General features: G+C 42.6%; 1 protein-coding gene across 14 annotated transcripts in view; it reads right to left on the minus strand.

The window, feature by feature from the left end:
* The window catches only part of caska (calcium/calmodulin-dependent serine protein kinase a), a 215,243-nt gene that overhangs the window by 48,929 nt on the left and 139,613 nt on the right, over positions 1-26,701 (minus strand). For 9 of the 14 annotated variants that reach the window (XM_049593351.1, XM_049593358.1, XM_049593356.1 and 6 more), the window contains exons 7-12: positions 23,685-23,860; positions 20,716-20,838; positions 16,814-16,897; positions 16,564-16,663; positions 13,620-13,637; positions 13,269-13,390 (exon numbers count right to left, since the gene is read on the minus strand). In XM_049593351.1, the coding sequence (XP_049449308.1) occupies positions 13,269-13,390; positions 13,620-13,637; positions 16,564-16,663; positions 16,814-16,897; positions 20,716-20,838; positions 23,685-23,860 (623 nt within the window). The remainder of the gene's footprint in view (positions 1-13,268; positions 13,391-13,619; positions 13,638-16,563; positions 16,664-16,813; positions 16,898-20,715; positions 20,839-23,684; positions 23,861-26,701) is intronic. The other 5 variants (XM_049593363.1, XM_049593352.1, XM_049593362.1 and 2 more) reach the window with 1 other exon arrangement.

Raw genomic sequence — 26,701 nt, forward strand, 5'->3', positions numbered from 1 at the left:
CCCAGCTGACTAATAAACCGCGCAGACTAGACGGGCTTGTATGGGTCTAGTCAAAGATGAGGAGTGTGGGTGTATTTAAGAGATTTTATGTTTGTAGACAAAATGTCCCTGAAACACAGTCTGAACAAAGACAGCAGCTGTGCGCTCCAACCGAAGCAGAGGGCGGCTGTTTTAACAAAAGATCATCTGAAACAACTATCATCATATTCAAAGCCGTGTCATGTTTGATGAGTAACTCTTCTGGTGTATTTTTCATTTAACCTCTTGTACAAAACACAACACACACACACACAGAGTCACAGACAAACAGTCCTTTTGAAACAGACAGTTCAATACAACCCTGAGACTCAACACGCTTCTGTTTTCCCTCTCACAACAACATCAACAGCAGCAGCAGCATTACACATGTGATGCTGGACATCATCACAGAGCATGTGATGGACACACAAACAACACTGACCTCAGAAACTCCTCATGGTCTGCATGTTGTGCACTGGAGTATCAGATCCAGCACTACAACAGCTCAGTTTGCTTTAAAGAAATTAGGCTGCACAAAGTGTTTTTAAACCACAGGCGAAAATAAAGGTGTTAAAAGCTGCTAAAAAAAACACACTCGAAGGCGAAGAGAGCAGAGGTGTGACAGGACACAGGAGTCATGGTTCAGTGCATGTTTGGTACAGCGGGAACAAAAAAACAAAAACAAAAACAAACGCATGAAGATTTCTTTTCATTTCCTCTGAACAGCAGAACAAGTGTCAAACACAGAAACAATCCTCCTGCTGGGGACTAAGGGAACATTTTGCCCGCCGGCAACTTTGGTAAACTATTTTCATTATAAAAATAAAGAACATGTCAAACACTTGTGTATCACACGTACGAACACTAAACAAACACTTTCCCAAAAGGCAATAGGTCACCACAGGTTGTAAAACTGAAAAACACCTGTTGTGATATGAAACTGAAAACACCAAAATACATAGGATAATAAAAAGAGTTCCACCTTGGCTTTATCTCAACATTCAAAGCACCTAAGCATTCAACATCCTGCTCATCAGCACATCTGGGCGATGCTGTCGGATGTGTGTTAGCATGTTGGATGTGTTTAGTCCAGTTCAGACCAAAGATTCACGATGAGACGGGGAAACAGGTAACTACTTGCAACGCTCCGTTCTGCAACGTTCTAAAAACCTGCCGGTTCACACCAAGTCGCCACCATGAGACGGTGTATCATCTCTAGTCAACACCTCTCTGTGCTTCTGATCTGTAACGTTGACAGGAAGTGACCGCCATGAGACGGCGTATCATCTCTAGTCAACGACTCTCTGTGCTTCTGATCTGTAACGTTGACAGGAAGTGACCACCATGAGACGGCGTATCATCTCTAGTCAACGACTCTCTGTGCTTCTGATCTGTAGCGTTGACAGGAAGTGACCACCATGAGACGGCGTATCATCTCTAGTCAATGACCCTCTGTGCTTCTGATCTGTAGCGTTGACAGGAAGTGACCACCATGAGACGGCGTATCATCTCTAGTCAACGACTCTCTGTGCTTCTGATCTGTAACGTTGACAGGAAGTGACCACCATGAGACGGCGTATCATCTCTAGTCAACGACTCTCTGTGCTTCTGATCTGTAACGTTGACAGGAAGTGACCACCATGAGACGGCGTATCATCTCTAGTCAACGACTCTCTGTGCTTCTGATCTGTAACGTTGACAGGAAGTGACCACCATGAGACGGCGTATCATCTCTAGTCAATGACTCTCTGTGCTTCTGATCTGTAACGTTGACAGGAAGTGACCACCATGAGACGGCGTATCATCTCTAGTCAACAACTCTCTGTGCTTCTGATCCGTAACGTTGACAGGAAGTGACCACCATGAGACGGTGTATCATCCCTAGTCAACGACTCTCTGTGGTTCTGTTCTGATTTGCAGCTTTTCAGACTTATTTTGTGGCTGAATATAATTTGTAGCTTCTTAAAATCTGAATGAGGATAGTGATAGTGAGATAACATCTTATACAAACAATGGAGTTGTTCCAATACCTATACCAGTGTCAGAAATGCCTCTGATACTGCCTAAAATGCTGGATAAGATAGCCACAAGTACACAAGTCTACGTGCCGTTCTGATACCACATAAAGTAGTTTCACACCCGCAAAAAACATCAGTTCCCCCCAAAAGGTACAGTCACATGACACATTGTTTGGGTTAAACATGAGCATGTTACAGTCCTGGAGGATTATTAATGTGCACCTCCTCCTGTACTGCCTTAATATGCACATTCAGCACATCCAATGCATCAAAACATTGTTTTCTAGTTGGAGCCGCGTTTGCCTCGTTTTCAAACTGTATGCTTTGACTAAAATGAACAATGACAGCAATATAGTCCACGATGAGCAGCGCTAAAATCAACCTGCGTAGTTGTCCCTCCATTGTGACATTAGAAAGTGTCACATTTATCTTGCAAGTGTACTCTTCTTCAACGTTTGCTTTACTTCCTGGATTTTTCCCACATGGAAATTCTGACCAATCAAGAGCAGCTTTCTCACACAAGGCATTTGATCTGGTCCTCTTGTAAATGCTGCCGTGAGAACACGAACCAACTCTAGGCAATTATACAACTTTGGAACAACATGAGTCCCTGATTCAGACCAGAGGAGACCACTCTAGGGCTGAAAGCAGCCTAAGACACATCAACATATTGCAAATTTGGTAATTAGAGAGGTGACTGTGGCACTGATGTAAAATATAATAAGTTTCCTTTGAGCTTAAAAAACAAAACACTTGTAAATGAGAACAATAGGGAGCAGATAACTGGCGTGATATCATCAAAGAGATTCACGAGGTGGCAAACGACTAAGACTGACTAAGGAACGTCGCCCCCTCACTCCTTAAAATCTAATTTACCTTCTTTTTGCCGTGGGTTTGAACAGTCATGGTTAATTATGTGTAAATTATGCAGGGCTACATGCAGACTTGCTGTCTATATTATCTAATGTTGGTTACGTAGAGGTCATGGCGGCTGGCGATGACGTAACTGTTCTCTTGTTTTTGACAAGAAAAAGATTTTCTAATAAAATCTAAGATGTTATTTTGAAGAGAGGGGATAACCAGTGTGGTTTCCATTACAGCTCTGCGACAGTGGAAAATAACTCCTTAAAACCATCAGCTAATGCAGTGAATGGGCTGTAAAACACATCTGGTATATTTCTGTAAACTGATCCATTTGTGTAATTCTCTAACAGCCTGTCCAGACGCACACACAACGTCCAGCAGGCAGAAAATAAAAGCCATTGTGGGTTTATAAGTGAGCGAAATTGTGTGTGTGTTGCTGTTAGATGGAGGAGGATGTTGCATCTCTCCCTGCTGTGAAAACCTGACACTAACCAGCACAACAAAAAAGGGGTCCTGGGAATGACGACGCACGTCTCCAGTGTGCATCTGCATCCCTCCTTCATGAGCACGCCGTCTCAGAAAGACAAACACAACACACTCCTCAGGAAATCCTTATAAGACTACCAAAATAAAGCAGACAGCCCGAGGGCTGAATCGTACTCAGTGCCACCGAGTGCGTGCCGTCCCACATGCTGTCTGCAGCCACTGAGCATGCATACATATTTACTGCACTCTTGTTCTTTCAAGGGGAGAGTTGTCAACATCTCTCTGCTTTTGTCGAGTGCCAAACAAACTTGAGATGACCTCCGAGGGGTTTGTTTGAAAATGTGCAAAGACTCTGCGGCCCACGTCTGAACAAACAGTACCAAATATTTAGATGTTTGCAGGTAGGAGGTGTGCTGTGCATGCTGAGAGCCTGGCAGCCATAATTCAGGTGTGCAGATATTTACAAGCAGGCACAAGCATGATTGCATCATGTCTTTATGTGCCATGACAACAAGCAAGCAGAGAAACAATAACATATCTTAATTTCCTCTTAGTGACAAATAAATTCAGACATTTCCTAAAGGGCATCTTATTACCCTGCCCCCATTAGCCTGGGAGCCTACAGAGCTTCTGAAACTAGCACAGGAAGAAAAAAGAATACAAATACACTTGACTAAAACGCCTCATTATACATGTCAAACGCCAAAAACACACACAGGGGGATGCCAGGCTGACTTTAAATTAGCTTGAGGCGTCTCTTGACAAAACGCTCTTCCTGCAAACACATCACAAAGAGAAGCAGGAAGAAAACACACTCACCCAGGAGACGGTAAGTGGTTTGTCAGAAAGAGGCAGCCGACACAGTGCAAATGAGACTCTAGTTATCTGAACCGGGAGACTCCATCCGCTCTGCAGGATTTCTGGTTTCCTCTGAGAGTTTCAGCGGTGTGGAGGCTACTCTGAGCCTCACGCAGGGTGATGGAGGCTGTGCTTGTTGTGAATGGCACTGAGGCCTGACAATAGAAGCCATTGTTCCTTCACTGCACTCTTCTGTCCTTCTCTGACTCCCCCCTCCTCTCAGAGCGGGGCAGGGGTGTGAATGTGAGGCTGAAAAGGAGACATCTGCAGCCCCAGGCTCCCACTGACACTGCCGCACACACACACACACACACACACACACTCACTTGGCAGATCCACCAGTCTCCTGCAACCCACTTCAACCTATTCAGCCTCCAGCAACTGGGAGAGACTTTAACACAACACACACACACACACACACACACACACACACACACACACACACACACACACCTCTTTAGCAATCCCTTTTCCTCAATTGACTCTGTGCAAGTCCCGGTAGTTCCCTCAAATGTTTTAATTTCAGCCTCTTAAGACTAATTTGCTTCTTGGAACTCGTTAGAAAAAGACGGTCGGCCTCGACATTCAACCACATCACACTGATTTAAGCGCCCATCTTTGCAAACATCTGCAGCAGCTTATCGACAGTGACATGAGCTTATGTTCACAAGTTCACGAGTTTGGATACCAGCGCAGCTCTGAACAGGAGGGCGAGGATATCGACTGACTGCTCGTATCTCTTCCTTCGACAGCTACCAACCCTTTGAACCGACTGCTCTGGAGCTGCTGCACAGAGATGCTCAAAGATGTCAGAGTTTTGAACGTCATGACTTTGTGAGCTCAGGACCCTGAGGTTTCAAATTCACAAAGGATTGCTCGGCTTTTGCAGCCGCTAAACCTGCACTAATAGGACAAAAAGAAACCATGTAGTTCTACAAGCGCCTGCAGAGGGTGAAATGCACCCTTAACTGTGCTGTAAAGCAAATAGCATCTCAGTGCTCCTGTGTTTGCACATATTAAGTCATACACATAAATCTGGCAACTGCAAAAACAGTACAGTCCACAAAGATTAGCACAAACAGCCACACACAGTTACAGTGACACTATCAGCATCTTCAGAGAGCTGGAAGGAGCTGATCACATTCACAGGGGTGTCACGTCCAGACTTTCCAGACTGCTGAAGTTCTAAGGAATGCCTCTCATATTATGTATTGTGATACTGCTCGGGCTGCCACACGTCCCACTTATCTCAGTAAGATTTTTATAATGCAAAAGACATTTTTGAGAGTGACGAGCTTTGCTAAAAAATGTGAATCATCTGCTTCTTTCTTTGGAAAATATCAACTTTTATCAAGTTCTACTGTGAACATAAACCAGACTCTTGTATTCATGTATGAATACGTTCCCACTTGTGACTTTCCGAGTGTTTTCAAGATCTTCCTCAGACATTCACTCATATTCTGTAAGACACTCTGAGGACCTTTATTGTCCATATTGTCTGACTTTTCTCAATCAATATTCACTGAAACACAGAGGAGTTTCTCTTTGGAACAACCATCTTTTCTTTTTATGTATGATTGCTGTTATTTAATAGGGGAAGTATCATCATCACCCATTTTTGACCTCTCCTGCACAATGTTTTAACTTTTCATTTCTTTTTCCTGTATTGTCTACACACATATGTGCAAGTAAACTAAACTAAAACTCGCTTTCTAAGCGTTTCAGTTTTCTTCGTCTCTGCTGCAAAGGCAACATTTACTTTGCTACATGGATAATTGCAATCAAATGCAAAAAACAGGAAAATTGCACTCAGCTGCAAATCCTTATGTTATGTGTGTGCTGTAATATCATTAGTGCAATATCTTTTGTGAACTGTACTTTGAGACGGGGCTGATGGCGGCTGCAGGTGATGCACAATTTATGTAGACTCACAAGTCAGTCTTTAGACGCTTTGCTTAACTAAAGACTGATGACTTTCTCCCTGATTTTGTGTTTAGATGGACGGATACAATTTCAGAGTTTTAAAAAACTCCCTACGTTGCAGAACCAATAGTAAATCTGCAGGGCGGTCCTTCGGTGGCTCGCTGAACTCTTGTGCTTGTAAACATAGTCCCACTGGAAACACGTGTAGCGGTACAAAATGGCTCAGCCGCGCTCGCAGAAAACGCCGTCAAAGTTAGTGGATGTTTGTCGCGTTTGCGGCGACACATTCTCGCCAACTAAAAGAAACAAACATAATCTTTTACAAGGCCATGACTCATCCGTCCGGCCGGACTATAGAGGGAATCGCCTTGTTGTTTAGAAATACTTCCGGGTAGAAAACCAGCAGAGCTTTTAGCTATATATATATAAGCTCTAACCAGAGCTATAAAGCTCTGCTGGTTTATATATATCACATTTTTCACATCACTGTATCACCGTTTAGACTAATCCGATGTTTGTAAAGTCTATAAACACAGTGATTGAACAAACATTACTATTTGTGTGCACGTTTAGCTGGGCCAACTGTTAGCTGTTAGCCCTGTTAGCCGTTAGCGGTGTCTGTAATAGGTAATAACTCATTAAACGGTCCGTGAAAAAAATATCTTTTCCAGCGGATATCTTAGTTACAACATGACTGAGCTAGCAAAGCAGTTTTGTGTTGTTATGTGTGGTATTTATTCAGTTTTGGGAAATCACAATGTCTAGAAAGCATCAGTGGCTGCAGCTGACAGGGACAGCTAACAGCAGCAGCAAAGCTAACATCAGGACGTCATCTGTTAAAAGCCTCCCGTTGTCGGATACGACATGAAACTACTCCAGTTAGCTCAATCATGTTGTAACTAAGACATCCACTGGAAAAAATATTTTCTTCACGGATGAGCACACGTTTGATAAAACAGAGTTAAATCTCTCGGCATCCATTTTCAAGCTCTCTGTGTGTTTGTTTCCTTGCGGACGAGAAAAGGGGGAGCACACATTTCCGAGAAGGCGAGTCCTTTTCAAAAATACAAGAGGCGTTGCTTTGTTGCCGGCTGTTTTCGCCGGTGTGTTAAACACACTTAAGAAAGGAGTGTCCCCAGACTATCAGAAGGTGGAGATCTCTGATTGTCTGGTGGCGAGACTACAATTTATGAGGCTTTCAGCGGCTGGAATCTTTTTTCTATCTGAATTCACCTGTTAATCTCTACCAGCTCCACGAGCCAGATACATAAACTCTGTGACCCCAGACACACGACATCTATTGCATGTCTGTGCGTCCTGGATGACGGATCCCTCCTCAGTTGCTCTTCTTGAGGTTTCTACCATTTTTTCCCCTGTTAAAGGAGTTTTTTGGGGGAGTGTTTCTTTATCCGCTGTGAGGGTCCACAGGACAGAGGGATGTCGTATGCTTTATAGTCCAGCCCCTCGGAGGCAATATAAATAAAACTGAATTGAATTGATGGTTTTGTAGAGACTGGATGAAACTGGGCTCACATGTACAAACCTGATTTCCCGGACGGGTGTCAAGAGTGCTGCAGTACTTGTCAGACTCATGACAGGTTTTAAAAGAGGATCAAAACTGATGCACCAGAATTCAGTTCAGAGATATAGTTTGTTTTATTCCACCTCTTCCTTGTCAAAACCTGACACCTACACTACCCACAATGCAACTTGACTGCTGACACTTGGTGTAATGGTGTAATGCTAGTAGCAGCTAATGCATCCTGGAGCCTCCAGCCTACAGCAGAGATGAGCAGCAGGCTGCAGCAGTGTGCTCTAACTCCACACCTCCAGATTTGTTTTTTACTCTTCAAACTTGAAGTCTTCAACCAATGCTGACTCAAGTGACATCACTCAAGGACATTTATCAGACCTCATTGAGGCTTTATACACTTCCTGTTTGCCAAAAGAACTTCCACCTGCTCCACAACTCTTTAGACAAAAAAGACATCAATAAGAAAGAACAGCACAGAGAAAATGCAGAAGGATCCAGTATCAATAATCATGACACTTGTTTGATCATTAAACAGCAGGAGGTCATTAAGATTTGAGAGTTCATAGAGCTGATAGTGAACCAGACTTAAAAAATGTTTCCCAAACAAGAAGATCACGGTCACAGAGAAATTAAAACCTTCCAACATCAATAGAAACATAAATCTGATCTCACAAAAGTTACTAATCCAAATTTAGGTATTCTCATATTTCCCTCGAATATGCCTGGTCTGACGTGTGTGTGCGCGTTTTTTCTGTTTTTAAAAATACCAGTTCAAGTGTGGGAAACCGCAAACGCAAGTTTGACACATCTGGCCTCCTGCTGTGTTGTTCAGCCTGCTGTTAAACCACAGTGACGGAGGAGAGAGAAAATCTAAATCTACAAGTATTGTCTATTATTATCCTGTGCAGCTGCAGGAGGACATTTTCACTCAGCCGTGAGCTGCTCTGCAGATGGGAGGAAACTGAGAAAGGTACATTCTGTATGAACTTCATTAAGATATGTTGTTAAAGTCCTGTTTTGTCAGCACAGATCATTATTATAGATAATTATAATATTCCTTGTTTTTAGATACTGTACATTCAGAACACAGAAATTAAAATCAAATCAAAGGAAAATCTTGTTCTTGTCCTGAAGACCACAATCCTGAAATTCAAACAGCCTTTGAATCCAGTGAGTTTGTGTGTGAGGTGGATCATAGCGCGTCTCCGTTCTTCTTGGTAGTTGCAGTCTAATGTGTGACACTGAGACAGCGCCTGGATGCAGGCGACAGATGTGTTAAAAAAATGCAACGACAACACAGATTTTTCTTAAACAGGAAGCACATAACGAGGGCAAAGTGTCTCTGTCTCTGTCGCTCCCTCAGCCTCTCTTGATGCTGATGATCTTCACGCTCATCCTGTCCTTTACAAGAAAGGCAAAAATGCCACAAAAATAATTCCTTAAAGAAGTTTTCCACCCTCGCATAAATACACATCTTCTCATTTCCTAAATTTTAACAAGTAAGAAAAAGCTGTCAGCTAATTGGTCTTTATCGTGAGCAGTATAATGTGTATCAGTAGCAGCATAATATTTTATTTCTTTCCATTTGTATCAGAGTAATTAAAATGAATATGAACATACACCACATTCATTTCTGTTTTCCCATCATTTATTGTTACAATCATCTGATTTTCTGACTTGTGTTTCTGGATGTTTCTCTCCTCTAAATGACTCAATTGTTGGATAACATTCCTACAAATCCTCATGTCTTGCCAAGAAATCTTGTGTTTAACACCCAGAGACATAGCGAGAGAGAACTGAGTAAACAAAATGGACTAAGGGAATAATAACAAGCAAAATTATGCTCTCACGGCGTCAGACAAACTGTGGACTAATCTAAAAATGCTGTCTGGCCTCTGCCGGCTGCTGGGAACTGCTGCTGCTGGGGATTTTGTGACCCAATATGGTGGCAAAGCAGCAAAGTCACAGCAACTGGTCATCAGTCACCGCTCACACTCTGCTGCCGTTTGTTTGTACACACACACACACACACGCAGAGGAAATACGGGAGGAATTTAATGACATATTTAAAAACAACATGACCTTTTTAAATTGCCTCCAGAGCGATGAGCATCCTTGTGTGTGCAGGTGGAAGGAAGCTATTTAAGCCTTATATTAATCATGCAAAGGCCAGCGCGCAATGCTAACTCATAGCTGTGCGTCGTATCGACAGCACAGCCGCATCCAAACACACCTGCTGTTTATTCACTGGGGGCTCAAACTGCTGGTCTGACGGCACCAACCCCCCCGACATGTTTAATATTTATCCTTAAGTGAAGTTTCATATGGAAGACAATGTTGGAGCTCTGAGGGCGGGTTGGTTGGTGCTGCTGAGATGATCACACTGTGGGTCTGAATGAGACTTAAAGCCGGCCTGCAGACATTTATTGACTTCTTCTTTATTTTAGAGTGATTATTTACTTTCATAACAAGGCTGCAGCCCAAAATTTGTTTTTTTATTTCACATTTAATATCATTAAGTTGAGCCCGACTGTGTAGCCTGTCAATATGAATGCTTCAGTTTTACTGTGGAGCATCAGACAGCAAAATAAAGCTTTACCTGGAGGACATGCAGCTTCAACAGAGCTGGACTACTGATTATATTTAGTGGACTTCAGCGTAGGGCTGTGCCTAAAAGTTCAAAGCTTCATTATTAATGTTGACATTCAAATTCTAAATCAACATTCGAATGATGTGTGTCTGTCCTTTAACGGGACATTCGAGCAGCAATCTAACATTCATTCATTTTCCATAGCCGCTTATCCTGTTAGGGGTCACATTCACACCTACGGACAATTTAGAGTCACCAATTAACCTGCATGTCTTTGGACTGTGGGAGGAAGCTGGAGCACCCAGAGAAAAGTCACACTGACACGAGGAGAACATGCAAACTCCATTCACCCACAGTGGGGTTCAAACCCCCTACCCAGGGTTCGAGCCATGAACCCTCTTGCTGTGAGGCAACAATGCTAACACCGGATTTCCACTGGATGCGTGTCCGTTGCGGAACGGCAGCGCTGGTTATCCGCTGCGTGCTCCGCCGTCCGTCAACACCCACCAGCTGCGTTTGCTGTGCGGTGTGGTGCAGCTCTGCCAGAAGACATCTCAGTGCACCTCCATGATTAACATCTCCTCGTCCATGGTGTCAGTGGGGTGAAATGACGTCTGAAAACCTCTGACCTGTTGACTTCAGGCCTGCCTCTGCCCATTATGTAGTTTTCAAGGTGTAGTGCAGGGAAAATATGATCCGCCATGAACACTGTGTATTTTATTTTGAAAATTAACTGGATGTTTTATTTTGTTTCTGTGCACGACTTCCTGCCCTGCACGATCTGCTCTGTGCTGAATTGCTGCGTTGTGCTCCGGCGTCCGGCAAAAATAGAAGTCCTGCATATCTGTTGCGGAGGGCTCCGGAGCACCGCAGCTGAGACGGAGCCGGAACGCAGCACAGCCGCAGCCGGTGGAAACACACACATTGACTAGAATTGAATCCTATTGGCTCCGCTGCCGTGCTGGAGCGGAGACGCAACCCACACGCATCTGGTGGAAATAGGCCGTAAACACTGCACCAACGTGCTGCCCGGCATTCTAACAGCACAATAAATTACATTTATTAATCATATAAAATTGATTTAATGCAAGTAACTGTACATATTTCTTATGTTTACTCTCATTCTATTTTGTTTAATTTTAATGATGTATATATCGTAGTTAAATTTTCACACTTACAGCCTCAGCACAGTGACAATATATATTTCATTTTATACACTTTTAATATCTTAAGTACTAGTGTTAAACACTGTAGCACAAGGCACTTTTTTATTTCCATTTTATTGCTTTATATTTACATACTTCTATTTCATACTCTTATTCTTATTTCTTATAATTCTCTATTCATACATCGATACATAAGAGCAACTGTAACGCATCAAAATTTCCAATCATGGATCAAAAAAGTATTTCTGATTCTGACTCTGATTTGATTAAAGATAAATAACTAATTCAGTCACATTTATAATTTTATTCAAATTTAGAATTTTATTTGAGATTGTTTTTTAAAAGATTCTAGGCTGATGACACTGTACAATATACTTATTCAAAAATCTCAATAAATGTTTTGAAAACAAGACCAGGTCAAAATCTTGCATGTGGTTTGAAATGCTAGAGGGCCTTTAATTTGAAATTTGAGGTTCAAAGACAAAACAATCGTCTTGTGCTGGACACATTTTCCCCACAAATACAACATGCTAATATTATTAGCATCAGCCTATGACTATTCCCATTGCCTAAATTAGCCTAGCAGCTAGCGGAGTTTTCCTTGACTCTTACGAAGCCAGGTTTAATCACACAAGACTTCAAGAGCTATCTTGTTGGGGATTTATTGTCTTTACAATTTATTCTTTGGTTTCTGTGAAATAAAAGTAAATAAAACTTTGTCTCCACTGAGAGAAATGGTTTCAGTTTACAGAAATAACTGTCAGCGCCTGCTCATTTTGAAAGAGCATCAGTCACTCTGACTAATGGTAAGAGCCTCAGCATGAGGCCTGTCTGTAATGCAGTTTATTTTTTATTCACATGATGTTCAAGTGCCTCCTGGGAGACACCAACCTGACCTAATTTGAGATTGATACCTGTGAGTGCAGCACAGGAGGATTTGGGTCAAGTGGTGTATAAAGGTGTAGTGTACAGCTGTGCCACAAACTGACGTCTCTGGAGTAGACTCTACATATGTAAAGTCTGTTAATTCCTTATTTTCTGTGCAACATTTTATCTTGCAACACAATGACTGACATACAACAGCTGTCGTGTAGTTTCTGACTCTGTCGTGGGCGAAAATAAAATTACTACAATGCATGCAAATACGAAAAAAAACAACAACACTGTGAGTGAATCATCTAATTGTGTGCCGATCCAACATGTTCCCACAGTGTCAAACATAAGCCAGTAAAACAGAGAGTTGTATAACAGAAGGCTGATGTGAGTAGAAACGTGGAAGTTTGTTATTTTGCAGCAGCTGGATTTGAATCCTCATCAATTCATTAACTATAACAAAGATGCACATCTATCAGCTCTGTCTAGTACGAACTTTGTACTCTGAGTGAGTGAAGCCGGGGTGTCTATTCTCAGTCAAATGTTAAAACCTGTTTCCACCACAAAACCAGCAACTTGCTCCACTTCCTCACTTGCACCAAACTCTCATCATGCCTCTGCTCACACTTATACCACAGGGTACAGATCATTTTGTATCCATGACAGGGCTATTTCTCTCTTTGTTTTTGCTATCTATTTGCAGCGCTGACGGTAATGACCTTTTTTTTTTTTTTTTTTTTTATTCCAAAGAAACAGAGCAGCTGCTGCAACTAGAAACACACACAAACCACACCACTTCCTGTTGCCAGAGGGTTCACAAATAAATCATTATTCTGTTGCATTAGTTACCAATAAAGGAGAAAAGCTATCATAATAAAACAAAAATGAATCAATCACAAAGGTGGTGATGTTCCAGTGTGCCTCGGTGTGACACTTACATCGAGCAGTGTGTGTAGATGCTGGTCCTGGAAAACACTGTGGAGGAAATCTAGATCCTTTTCACTGCAGTCTGTCAGAGCATGGATCTCCTCTAAACTGTCCAACACCTGAGACACAGCCCCTGCAACACACACACACACACGACAGCCTTGATTTGTCAGTCAACTTGTGGCTCTCTGAATGTGTTTGCGGTGAGCATGCACATGCACAGAAACATTTAACCTCTCCGTATTTATAACTGTGGTGAACATTAACGGCAATTTACTACATACGGAAGGACATCTCTCAGCTACAGTTCAAGAGTAAGAAACATCATCATCACAACACACAGAGAACCAGCGGATACGTACGTTCAGCTGCTAGTAGTCCTAACAGGTTGGGAGCATTAACAGAAACAAACACATGAACAGATTTTACAAATGAACACAAGTGTTAATATCAATGTTAAAATGGACCTATTGTGCTTTTCTTTCGTATATATAATTTTACAATGTCAGATGTTCATATTAAACATGACCAAAGTTTCAAATAATGAGGTAAATGTATGTAGAACTAATTCCTTGAGTGAGTAAAAAAACCTAAGGCTTCAAATCGTTCTAAACACTCTGTTTACAAGACAAGCCGACGTCAGCTAGTGACAGATTTCTTTATATTGTCTTCTGCTCCAGAGACGCTACTGTAAGTGTTTATGTTACATGGTTTATTTGCACAATTAAAAAAACACAAAACAGCAAGAAAAAAAAAATAAAATAATTAAATACAGTGCAGGGAGAGGCAAAAAACCCAGAGGACTTATTTAAAGCCTCCACCTAATGAAATTTTCACAAAGTTAATAAAAACTCAAAAGTACAGAAAAATACAATACATGCACTGCTACATGTAGCTACATGCTAACGTCAGGGAAACATTTATTATCGGTTGCCGAAGTTGTTAATTTCTCCCTGATTTCAGATCATATTTCTGCTGGAACATGTCCGGTTGTGTTGAGTAGAGCTTGATCTATATTGGAGTTTGGGGGCCAATGTCGGGTCCGATGTGAGGGAGTAAAACATTTCTGGTAACGATACATTGATCTATGTTGTTATACACATGCACACAGTAAAAATGTTTGATTTTCAGTATGGGTGTGGTCTAAGATCTCCTGAGCTCAAATATTTCATTATGGTCACAAATAATAAGGCAATGTTTTTTATAGATGTCATTTCAGGGTAAAAATACGTGATGTTAACTTTGGGAATGGAAGACCTGATGCTACCCCATCGAGGTTAACTCCCGAGGATTTGCCGGCCAGTTGCTTTACAAAGCCCTTAGCTGCTGGGGATCAGAGCACTGCACAGCAAGAGAGCCATCAGGAGCATCACTAACGCTGCTGAGAGGGCGTCAAAATGACTGTGGATCAAAAGGGGCGATCAGCGGACCACACAAGCCACCCATACACGGGCTGGGGTCTGATCATCCCTGGCTGGATCGCCTGGGTGAGATAGTCGGTAATGTTGAAAGACTCGAAACATTTGAAGACCCCAGGTTACATCACTGATGATGTGTCTAGGTTGCACCTTAAGGTGTTTTTAGAATCATTGGAATATGTCTAAATATATACAGTTATTACAGCTTGAATTTGGGGCCTGTACGTGTCAGTCATTATCAGTAAATTATATATTCAGTCGTCGTCAGTCGACAGTAGCTGCACTGTCCTGTAGAGATAGGACTGGCTATTTGATGTGTGACAAGGTTTCAAGGAGTTGTAATAATAGTGTTGGTGTGGGAGAGTGCCCCCTGCTGGATTAACTATGGAATGATTCCAGTTGTGCGTGTTATATTACTAGAAAATGTCCCAAGAAATTTTGGCTGGTGCTGCTACCACCACAAAAACATCATGAAATGTAAACTGCGATTTCATGAAAACGGTTTTAGATTTCAAAATGCACATCAGGCTCAATAAAGTCCCAGGTCTCGTGAGCTGTTTAAACTTTTTAATAATTTTTCTATATGAAAGTACGGCGATTTGGTGTGGCCACAAAGTGAGTGGGTTTGAGCTTTGTTAACATTAATTTCCCAGTATTTTCTACGAGGAAATGTATCACAGTTTTTTGCAATTTTCTGAAAACAGCTTGGCAAATCTCTGTCAGTCATAGCGCACGATTCCCCACCATTTCACACATTGGGATTAATTTTAGATATACAGACAATTACAGATATACAGATTGAAAATTGGTCAAGTTCCAGTGTTTAGAAGCTTTTATTGTTGATTGTTACGCTATTCTTCGTTACAGTCACGCCCCAGCTGTGAGTACCCTGCTACATGTAACCACAAGCTAATGTCAGAAAAACATGTAATCTTGGTTGTGGATGTTGTTAATTTCTCTTTTTGAATCATATTCGTGCTGAAACCCATCCGTCATGTTTTGAAAACTTTTATTGCAATTCTTTTAATGGTAGAAAGTGCCTCTATTCTCCGTTACAGTCATTCCCCGGCTGCGAGTACACTGCTACATGTAGCGACATGCTAACGTCAGAGAAACCTTTAATCTGAATTTGCTAATGTTGTATATTTTTCCCCAGATTTCGGAACATATTCCTGCTGGAACATGTCTCGTTGTGTTTAGAAGCTTTTATTGGTGATTTCTTACGGTAGAAAGTGTCACCATTCTCTGTTAAGACTTATTCTCTGTCTACAATGATGGTGCAAACACCTGGAAACACTAACTAATCCGAGCAGACAGGGCTTTTTCAGGAGGGGGGCCTGAAGAGACAGATGCTAAAATGGAGTGTCTCAGACAGGGTAAATACAAATGTTCAGCAGAGACAGGATGAGGAAAAGACAGCGTGTTTTGACCATTAAAGCCTGTAAACATGTATTTTGGATTTCTACTAAAACAAGCATGAACCTGAAAATGAGCCTAATGGGTCCTTTTTAAAAACAGCTGGAAGCAAATATTATTTGAACGATGGGAAATAGAAATGTGTCTGCGTCCTGCGACTGAAACACACTAATGTCTCAATATTATTCCTTTTACAGCGTCTAGTAACCTGTGTAATGGAAATTGAAGAGAACAATCATCAGATCGCTGTGTGTGGAGCGTTTATGTTGTCGTTCTGGATGTGGTGCGTTTAAATGCAGCTAGAGTAGAGTCAGTTTGTGGTAATAAGAGTCCCTGCAGGGCCCGAGAGAGAAAAGCAGAACCAAAAAAACAACAACCAGAGGACTAACCAGAGGAAGGAAATCTGAGGGAGGAAGTGCGTTGAGGATGAAATGATAACACATTTAAGTGTTTAGTGTGAGTGTTTGTGTACCTGAGGAGGTGGGGTCTTCAGAGAAGTCGTGGAGTTCCTCGGGGGGGTCTCCATAGAAGGAATTAAACTTGTGACTGGACACTGCAGCCAGAACAGCCCCCTGAAACATCAAGAGAATTTACCTCATTGTTGCAGACACAGTGATATTGTCACCACAACAAACCTCAAATGTTGCAATATCTGAAAATGGATGCATGTCAGCACGTATGTGTGTGTGTGTGTGTGTGTGTGTGTGTGTGTGGACTGAAACCTTGAGCTTCCTCCTGGAGTTGAACTTTCTCAGCTGCTCCACAGTCTCTGGCAGGTGGATTTTGTAGGCATACCGGTCCCTCTCCTTGGAAATACAACACAGGAATAAAAGAATTACTGACACAAGTAAAGATGTAAAGGAGCTCTCCACTGATCTGACACATGAAGATCAGTTTACCAGTCATGACGAGCAACATGCAGCCTGTGAAAACAGTTATATGATGCCTTCTTCCCCCTTTCATGTCCAGTCCTATTAGCCTGGGGCTTGTAGACAAACTTATAACAGACACCCTGCTTTGCAAACTGCAGATGTCACATGGTTGTTAACTAGTCAGGGAGTCTCATGGAAGACAGCACATTATGGGAAATATGGTGTCCAGCATTGTTATAGTTTGATCCCTTCTAGACACTCGAAGTCAAGATATCTGGGCATCTGATGCATCAATTTTTCACTAATCTTTTTTTAATTTGTCGCCGTCAAGTCCTCAAACTTCTTGGAAGTGCAATATTAAAAAGCTGGAATGTCCCTCTTAAAGAGAACTTCAGTGTCCCTGAAACAATGTCAGACTTAAGATGGGCCAAAATTGATACTGCAGAAAGAGAAATATCCCATATTCCGTGCAACCTTCTTTCCTGTCAAAACCAAAGGCCTGCATTACCCAAAATGCAACATCATTACCCACAGTGTGGTCAGAGATTTGGGTGTGTTGAGCTATTGTAGCCTTGAGCCGCGACTCTGCAGCAGAGATGAGCAGCGGGCTACAGAGGTTTACGTCTTTCTAACTTCACAGTTGAAGTTTGTCATTTTTTTTCGAGGGCAGGGGATCTTTAGGTGGAGATAGCAGGTCAACAGTAAATGCCACACAGAAGTGGTATATGTCACCTGAAAGCTGGGAACCTGAAGATGAATTTGAGACGCAGCTCAGCACTGTGTGTCAAGTTTTCTAGTCATAAAAATGTATAAACATTTGTGTTGGTTTGGTGCCTATTAAGACTTTGAAAGTTAGGAGAGTATAGCAGATCAGAACATCATGATGGAAGTATATGACGGCTATTCTCATGCTCAGTTATGTCTCCTGTGTTGTTGCAGCAGCTGTTGAGTCTATGCCATTTGTTACACAGATGTGGTGCTAAATTTAAGCATTTTTCTCCCAGCCGAAACTTAATGAAACAGGCCAAAATCTCTCCAAAACACCACATTCAGACACCAAGAACACCACAGAAAATCCATTATGTGATTGGAATCAAAATTCTTCAATGTTTGGACATTTCTGTGAGAATAACATTTGTCTGTGATTGGATGGCGAGCACTTCTGTTCTGGAGACTGCTCAGAGACCCCTTATTGTCAGTATATCTATGAAGGCCATCCATCCTCTGAATGCTCAAGGTCTCGTGATTGTAAAGTTTCATGAGGCTGTGATTAAGGTCACAAGGTCAGAATCAGTCATTCTATGCAGTGAAATCAGTTTCAAAGAAATGGTCTCTACAATGAAATGACTGCGACGGGGGGCTGACATCATCACACATGAATAAAATAGGGCTCATTGAATCCTCAAAAGTCTGTCAAACCAAATTTATACAATTCCGACTGTTTAGAGGTCAGAAATATACAACACAATAGGCGAACATGTCATATTTGTTCTGTAGGCGAAATATGACAAACCTAAAATTTAGCCCAGCAATGGAACATTATTTAACCCCTTCCCGATGTGATAGCGGGACTGGTGCCAAAGGATGTCTTAGATCTTCTAGTTTCATGAGACCAGCTTTCAAACTTTAAGACAGTGATGTCGGCCAAACACGCAGGAGTACCTGGCTGAGTGTGAGGCTGCTTTCACACCTGCCCTGTTTGGTTCAGTTCAATCAAACTCAAGTTCGTTTGCCCCCTCAGTGCGGTTCGTTTGGGCAGGTGTGAACACTGCAATCACACTCAGGTGTGCACCAAAACAACCGGACCGAGACCTACTTGAAGAGGTGGTCTCAGTCCGGTTCCAAAGGAACTCTGGTGCGGTTGGTTTGTGGTGAGAAGGTGTTCCGACCTGGATGTGAAGCAACTGCAGTCACATGACACATTGTTTGGGTTAAACATGAGCATGTTACAGTCCTGGAGGATTATTAATCTGCACCTCCTCCTGTACTGCCTTAATATGCACATTCAGCACATCCAATGCATCAAAACATTGTTTTCTAGTTGGAGCCGCGTTTGCCTCGTTTTCAAACTGTATGCTTTGACTAAAATGAACAATGACAGCAATATAGTCCACGATGAGCAGCGCTAAAATCAACCTGCGTAGTTGTCCCTCCATTGTGACATTAGAAAGTGTCACATTTATCTTGCAAGTGTACTCTTCTTCAACGTTTGCTTTACTTCCTGGATTTTTCCCACATGGAAATTCTGACCAATCAAGAGCAGCTTTCTCACACAAGGCATTTGATCTGGTCCTCTTGTAAATGCTGCCGTGAGAACACCAACCAGCTCTAGGCAATTATACAACTTTGGAACAACATGACTCCCTGATTCAGACCAAAGGAGACCACTCTAGGGCTGACAGCACCCCAAGAGGTTTTTAATAACAGTAAGACTCAACTATGTTGCTGTGTGTTTTCTGACACAACTTGCATAAAACTGGTCTTAGAGGTATTCAGAAATTTGTGAGTATGGTATACCACTGGAAACTTTCCTCCACCATTACCACAAAACCTGCCCAGGTCAGTGGAACATGTGCTTTCATTGAAGACCACACCTCTATTATGTTGTAAAGCTTGGAGTTATGACTATAAAGTTACTTACATGCATGTTTATAAAGTATTTTTCCGATCACAACAATAAATCACTTTAACCAACACCAGCAAAAACACATTATGAAGAGTTTTTACTCACTGACAAACAAAATTCAGAGGCCAAATAATCAGGTTCTGGCTACCTGTGGCACTGTAGAACATCATTTCTCTGTAACAAGCACTACCACAAATACGTATGGGTGTAAACTGAGCACTGTGGTTGATGTCAGTAGGTCAAAGTGGTGACACTGCTGTATAATATGCAGACGACCATGACATGAACCCATTTCCTCTTTTCCTCTTTTCGGGCAGCAGCTTTTTGACCGATGAGTTCATGGGTTTGTTGGTATTACAGTAACTGCACTGCTGTATGTCCTGTGATGCTGCTTTCAGACAGTTGTGGTATTTCATCAGGGGCAAGTAGAAGTCAACACTCGAGTCTCATTACGCTGCTTCTGCTGGACCTCGCCAACAGAAGTGGATCCGTCTAAACTTTCTGCAGTTGAGTAAGAGACTAAAATGCAGCATTGAGAGCAGGGATGCCCCTTAAAATGTGGAGATGTGAATGATGTGTCATACAGCCCCCAGACAGACTGCAAGTGTCTCAGTTGAATTGTCATCTTTAAGTGCCCCTCCATCACTGTCCAGAAGACGACACAATAAAAGCTTGTGCTGACAACACATGACAAGCGGTAACACCACTGTGCCGCCGCTCACTGTCACTGTTTTCCTGTGCGAAGAGCTGTGGCACCCGAGTGACTGATCATTACGTGATGGCTTTAGGCTACATGGGTTTACTATGCTGCTCTCGTCTCAGCCTAAAACTTTAACAAAAGTCAAAACTTTGGATACACGTCTCAGAGAATACCCACGCACCAGAGCAGGTGATATGTCATCAGATGTATGAGTGGATGTTTGCCATGTTGCAGGCAGACATGAGGTGATGTAACATGGTTAACACTGACAGTGCAGCTGAAAACAGCCTTTGGTGATGGTGCATTCAGGTTCTCGTGATGTGTCAAAAACCCAGAGGAGTGAAACTATTGTATTAATCTGTCAAATCAGATTCGACACTGAAGAGCATGAACATGATGATAAAGTCTAAGTGAACGCTGCATTACCTTCAGCCAGGGGTGGTTAAGAGCCTCGTAGACAGTGATCCTCTCAGCAGGGTCCAGCATCAGCATCCGCCTCACCAGATCCTTAGCGCTCTCTGAGATTTGGCCCCATTGACGTGGATTCATCTACACACACACAAATACACACAGACTTTTCAGGAATACAGCATTTTTCTAGGACTGTCCTTTGGCTGCGACACAAGTATCTAATTCTAATCATCCACATATACCTGGTCTCTGAGGATGCAGGAGCATAAAAAAAGGGAATGATTCATGTACTATAGATAGTGACAGTAAGAAAAGAGTGACACACAAAGGTCACAGATTCACTGTGTGCACTTTAAAGGCCCAGACACACCAAATTGACATCAAAGAACTAGTGGTGTTGAAGGCTGACTATTGTGTCACCTCACATTGCCTGTGTCTCGGCCAAAAAGTTGCACATGAACACACCTCAAGGACTACATTCAGTGGCGAACCAGCACATATGTTCCGCACCTGCGTGAGAGGAAGTAACTGTCCACTCCAGCAAGTGGCGGTGGTTTATATTCGTCATTCAAAAAGGGAAACCACAAGACCAACAGGATGGATTCAAGATGCTAGTTAGCCAGTTAGCATATTAGCAACACAACCCAGAGTTGAAAGAATAAAGCATATTTACTGTGCGCTAGCCAACAATAATATAAACCAACATAACACGTTTCTGCTAAAGAGCTCAATGCCTAATATAACAAGTTTGTTGCAATCTCACCCCTCTTAACTTAAGTTCTTTGTTTGCTTTCCTCACTTCATTCACCATCAGGCTCCTACATCTACGACACAGATTCAACATTCTGAACCCACCACATAAAGGGACAACATGGGTCAATGATGCGGGACACAAAAACCAGGGCAACAGACACACACCGATGGCCCGATGTTGACTAACAGCCGACCATCAGCTTGTCGTGTCTGGGCCTTATGACCATTGAGCCTCAATGTCCCCTACTTCACAGATAATTCAAGTTTACTTGGGTTACATTTCTGTAGTCTCAGCCATTGTTCCTATTTGTAATAATAATGTCTTGGTAGTTGTTTCCTGATAACCAGGAGCTCAACTATGAAGAAACCCAAAGACGGTATAAAAGAAGTGGACATATCCTTCCAATCTGAAAAGTGAAGCCAATGCTGAAGTGCTTTAGAATTGCATTCTTCCTAATGGCCAGCTGGGGGCGACTCCACTGGTTGCTAAACCAAGTGTGATTGCACAGAAGTCAATGAGAAAATGAACCTACTTTTCACTTTACTTACTACTTCAGTAAATATTTTCCTAATGAGTTTATGGTCCCAATCTCTAGTTTCAAGTCTCTTCAATAGAACACAACGTTCATTTCACACAACGTTCTGATCTAATTAAGAGTAAAATAGACCATAAAGAAGGGAATGCTTTATGCACGTCAGTGAATGAAATCCCTCTGATTGGCAACTCAGTGAGGAGAAGAGAAACGGAAGTAAGGAAAGTAAACTACTTAAGTCAAGAGGACGTGAGATCAAAAGAATCCAGTCATGTGAGGTAATATTTTTTTTGCCATTGAGCTCTTCAGCAGAAACAGTTCTTAATTGTTTGTGTTCTTGTTTGCTAGCACATGGTTAATTTAATTTGTTCTTTCAACATCGAGTTGTGTTGTTAATGTGCTAACTGGCTAACTAGTATCTTGAATCTGTCCTGTTGGTCTTCCTGTTTCCCTTTTAGAGTGACTAAAACAGACTTCCCCCACCACCTGCTATTTCCTGTCAGGCAGGTGCAGAACATGCGTGCCAGTTGGCCTTTGGCTAGTTTTTGCGGTGTGCTCAATGAAACTTTTAAGCTGAGACACAGGTGATGTGAGGTGATGCAACAACGGCCTTCGTGTGTCTGGGCCTTTAGGGGGTGGCAAGGATATTCTCCCCGCTCCACTGTCTTGTCCAAATTTGGTCACTTCTAGCTTCAAAAATCCAAAATAGCAATGATCAAAATGCTGAACTCAAGGCTTCAAAACAGGAGTCCAGAGAGTAATGGGTGACATCATGGTGGCTATGTCCACTTTTATCCAGTTTATGGTAAAAACAGAATTATCTAAACCACTTTTTTTTGTGAGTAAAAACAAAAGACAGCGCACCCAAAACCTCAGCAGTAAAGCTGCATTTACACAACACTGGCATGACAGGAAGCTGGAAGTGTTCCCTCGTGCTAAATTTTCAGTCACACCAAATAAAAAGCCTGAAACAGCTACTTTTGTTACGTATTTGTAGCAGTTTGTTACCAAATGACACCAGATACAAAAAGTGTTTAGCTTTAAAATATTAGCTAAGTGTTAATGTCGGATTTATTCTGATGTAACTGTCAGCAGCGTTGCATTTGCAGCTGTTCTGCCAACCGTTTGTTGACCTGTCTGTAGAATTCCTGCGAATGTTTTGTCCCACTTGGCAGCTTGTAATTATGGTAAAACCAAATGGCGTGTTCTTCACTGTAAAGGGGAAACATTCTGTGTCTACAACTGCATCAAGTGTTATATTTAGAACCAGGAAACTGATGTTCACAACCAGCAGTCTGTGTAAAACATCAAACTGTTCACCTTGTTTTCTCTGCCAGATGAGTTGGACTTATCGGGGAGTTTATTTAAATCCTGTCTGACTTCTATTTTACAATGTTGTCATGTTCCCAGATCTCAGTCCATTACTCAGAGAGCACAATGTTCTGTTACATACAGGAACTACAACCAAAACTATGACTGTAACATAAAAGTTTATACTGGAACAGAATTGTCTTTTAATGTGCCGACATCGACTAATGCTGAGCTGTACAGCTTTATAGGAAAAACATGCAAATCCAATTAAAGTGTGGGCTGTCCCTTTTTAGGTGGAGACTCTTGAGTTTAATGCTTGAAACCACACATTTAAAAACTTTTTATTGCCCTCAGAGACTGCGGAGGCTCTTTGGACGACCTCCTGACCTTGTATTTGCCCTTGCAGATGGCTTCGAACAGACGCTCCTTGGTGCCGTAGAAAGGCAGGCAGCCTGAGAGGAGGATGAAGAGGATGACTCCACAGCCCCACACATCCACAGGTTTACCATACGGCTCTCTCTTTACCACCTCTGGGGCCATGAAGTGCGGAGTTCCTACTCGACCTGGGGTCACAAAGACAGAGCGGTGTGGGTGTCAGATCATGAGTGTATAAATGCCTAAATGTTAACACACACACACACACACACACACACACACACACACACACACACAAGTAATAATAATAATTTAAATGTTTGCAGCCTCTGAACGAGAAAACAGAAGTGTTTCTGTGTGCACTTTGTGAGGATATTTGTTTCCTAATTTGAATGCAGTGTTACATGAAAGAGGAAACAAACCTGTTGTGGCTTTGTTTCTTATTTCTCCACACCAGCTGAACGATGACAGTTTTCACGCCCCGTTTCAAATTTACAGCTTCAATTCCTGGTTGTGAAAATGCAAAGTGAAGTGGACTTTTGCTGCTTTCCTTTCTAAAAGGTCACAACCACGATTTTCTTTCTGAGTCAAGAGTTATTTTGATCCTCAGGTCTTTATGGTGTGACTGAACTTGCATGAGAGCTGCTGCTCAGTCCCATTAGGAATACTCGATACATTTCTCTGGACCAACTGTAATCACTGGGTAACTTAAGAGTGCTGAGGATGGGACGATATACAATTTTACTGCAGATTTAAAAACAGTCACGATAAGTTGACTGTGGGGAATTTCCATTATTGGGCTAATTGTGAATATCCTGTCCAGCAGCATCCAAAGGGAAAGCTGGACAATGGACAATAAAAGAGGTCTTTAATGATCTTAAATCTTAATAGATCTTAATCAAACATCGGCTTGTTTCATATTGAAAGATATTGGCCTTTAGTTTCCCGGCGCGGCGCAGGGTGGCGCAGGGTGGCGCAGGGTGGCGCAGGGTGGCGAACCCCGCGCAGAGCTAGTTTTGAGCAGCACAACCTGAGGCGCGCTCAGTTTGGTAGTTTGGCAGACCGAGGTGCGCTGAGATGGGTGTGGCGGCGCAGCAGGGGGAGGTGTCGACAGATCCAGCTTGGCGCAGTGATAGTTTCGTGCCAAAAGGCTTCACCGAAGGTGCGGTAAAAGCTCGCCAGCTGAAACCAGGTCTACTGTCAGCGCAGGGGGAGCGCAGCAGGTGTAGTGGCAGTTTGGCTGACTGGTGGACAGTGCACACACGGAGGCAGGTTTCCAGAATATCAGGCACATTAACGATGCAATAAATTGCCACAAAAACCACTATTCATTGCAACTATCTGCAATCAGCACATAAATGTATCTCTATATCGACTGTCCCGTCACATCTGATGTCAGATCAAAGGGGATTGGCACCGTTTGGCATGTTTGGCACGCGTAATGGAAACCCAACCTGATTTGATTAACACAGCTGCAAACTAATGAGTTCACATCCCTCTCAGCCAACCACAAACAGCCACAGCATCAGATAGGGAGTATATATTCAGCATCTGTCATCTTAGAAAAGTCAAAAGAAAAGAAACAGAGTGAGACTGCGAGATAGAAAGGGACAGCGCGCACGCACGAGAGAAACGCAACATTGATTTACAATTGTGGTGACCTCCTCCCAGGCTACCTTTACATCATCACCGTGGAGGTCTGCTCGCAGTTCCGTATATTCAGACACTGTGAGCTTGGATGTCCCGGACCAAAACATCAGTTTCCTCCTGGGAGGAGAAGTTTGGCCGTCTGACGCTGCTGCTCTCTTCTGCCATGGCGAATTGAGTAAACTCTCATTACGCCTTCGCGCGGCGCATTTAAGGGCGAGGAGAGGGGCTCATTTGATTGGTGTGATGTGTGTAAAACCCACTCCACGCCTTCTCTCCTCCCTCTTTCCGACTTGCACAGGTAGGAGGGATGGAGGTGGGAAAGAGGAATAGCTGCGCCAGGGCGCACGGTATGCCAAACTTACAAAATCCGCCTGGCTACACCCAGTTGCCGAAGCGCAGGTGCGCTGCGCCTCCGCCTCGCCTGGTCTGCGAAACTAGAGGCCATAATGTCAGTTCAAATGGCTGGAGGCGTGTGTCCTATCCGTGATGTGAGAAAAACAATTGTGTCTTAACCAGAGGTGAGGTAATGTGAGTTTGGACAGTTTAGTCATTTGTTACCACCACATCTGGACTCATAAAAGAGAAACAGCTCCCACTTTGTGAGTGCAGAACAAACTTAACAGAATGATGTAACAGATGCTGAATGTTGTGAAGGAACAGACGGCTTAAATCCCTAACACTTTATGTGATAGCTAACACTGAATGGGAAGAAAGTTACATTAATGTTTATACAATATACTATATGATGTTCTCAGTCAGTGGCGGAGCAACATCCTTATATCGTTAAATATTACTTTATTTATTCTTTAATCAGCTCAGCTGTGTCAAAAATGTTGTGATGGAAACAATACAACAACAGAAAACATTAAAGCCATCAGGTGAGAGAGCTCATCAAATATGTTGTTGTAATGTCAGCAACTGGTGCTGGAATGTTCTATTCAGTCCTGTTTTTATCTTTATTTCTTTACATTTTGTCAGATTGGCTCCATTAAAAGTATGCTGAATTTGCTGTCTGCAGCTCCTGTTCAGATCCCATCTCCTCCACAAGACTGCTAAGGAGACACAGTGCTTGTGTCTCGGTACTGGTGCCCCTTTGCCACACACAACCACGAACTGCTCTGTACAACACCATCCGATACCTCAAAGGCTGCCTGGATTGAGGTAAAATGGAGGGACCAGTGGAAGTCAGCAGAACCATCAAGGCTCCACCTGCCCCGAAAGCAATAGAAAACCCTAATCGCCTGAGGAAAGACGTAGGACGCTTCGGGGCAGCATTGCAAAAATGGGGTCTCGTGGACACCCTGGACAATGAAACACTGGACTGGCTTGCCTCAACGGAGCTGAAGGTCTCAGGACATACGCCAGAAGAAGAAGAGGAT

The sequence above is a fragment of the Epinephelus fuscoguttatus genome, linkage group LG13 (assembly GCF_011397635.1).
Source record: "Epinephelus fuscoguttatus linkage group LG13, E.fuscoguttatus.final_Chr_v1".
NCBI classification, from domain to species: Eukaryota; Metazoa; Chordata; class Actinopteri; order Perciformes; family Serranidae; genus Epinephelus; species Epinephelus fuscoguttatus.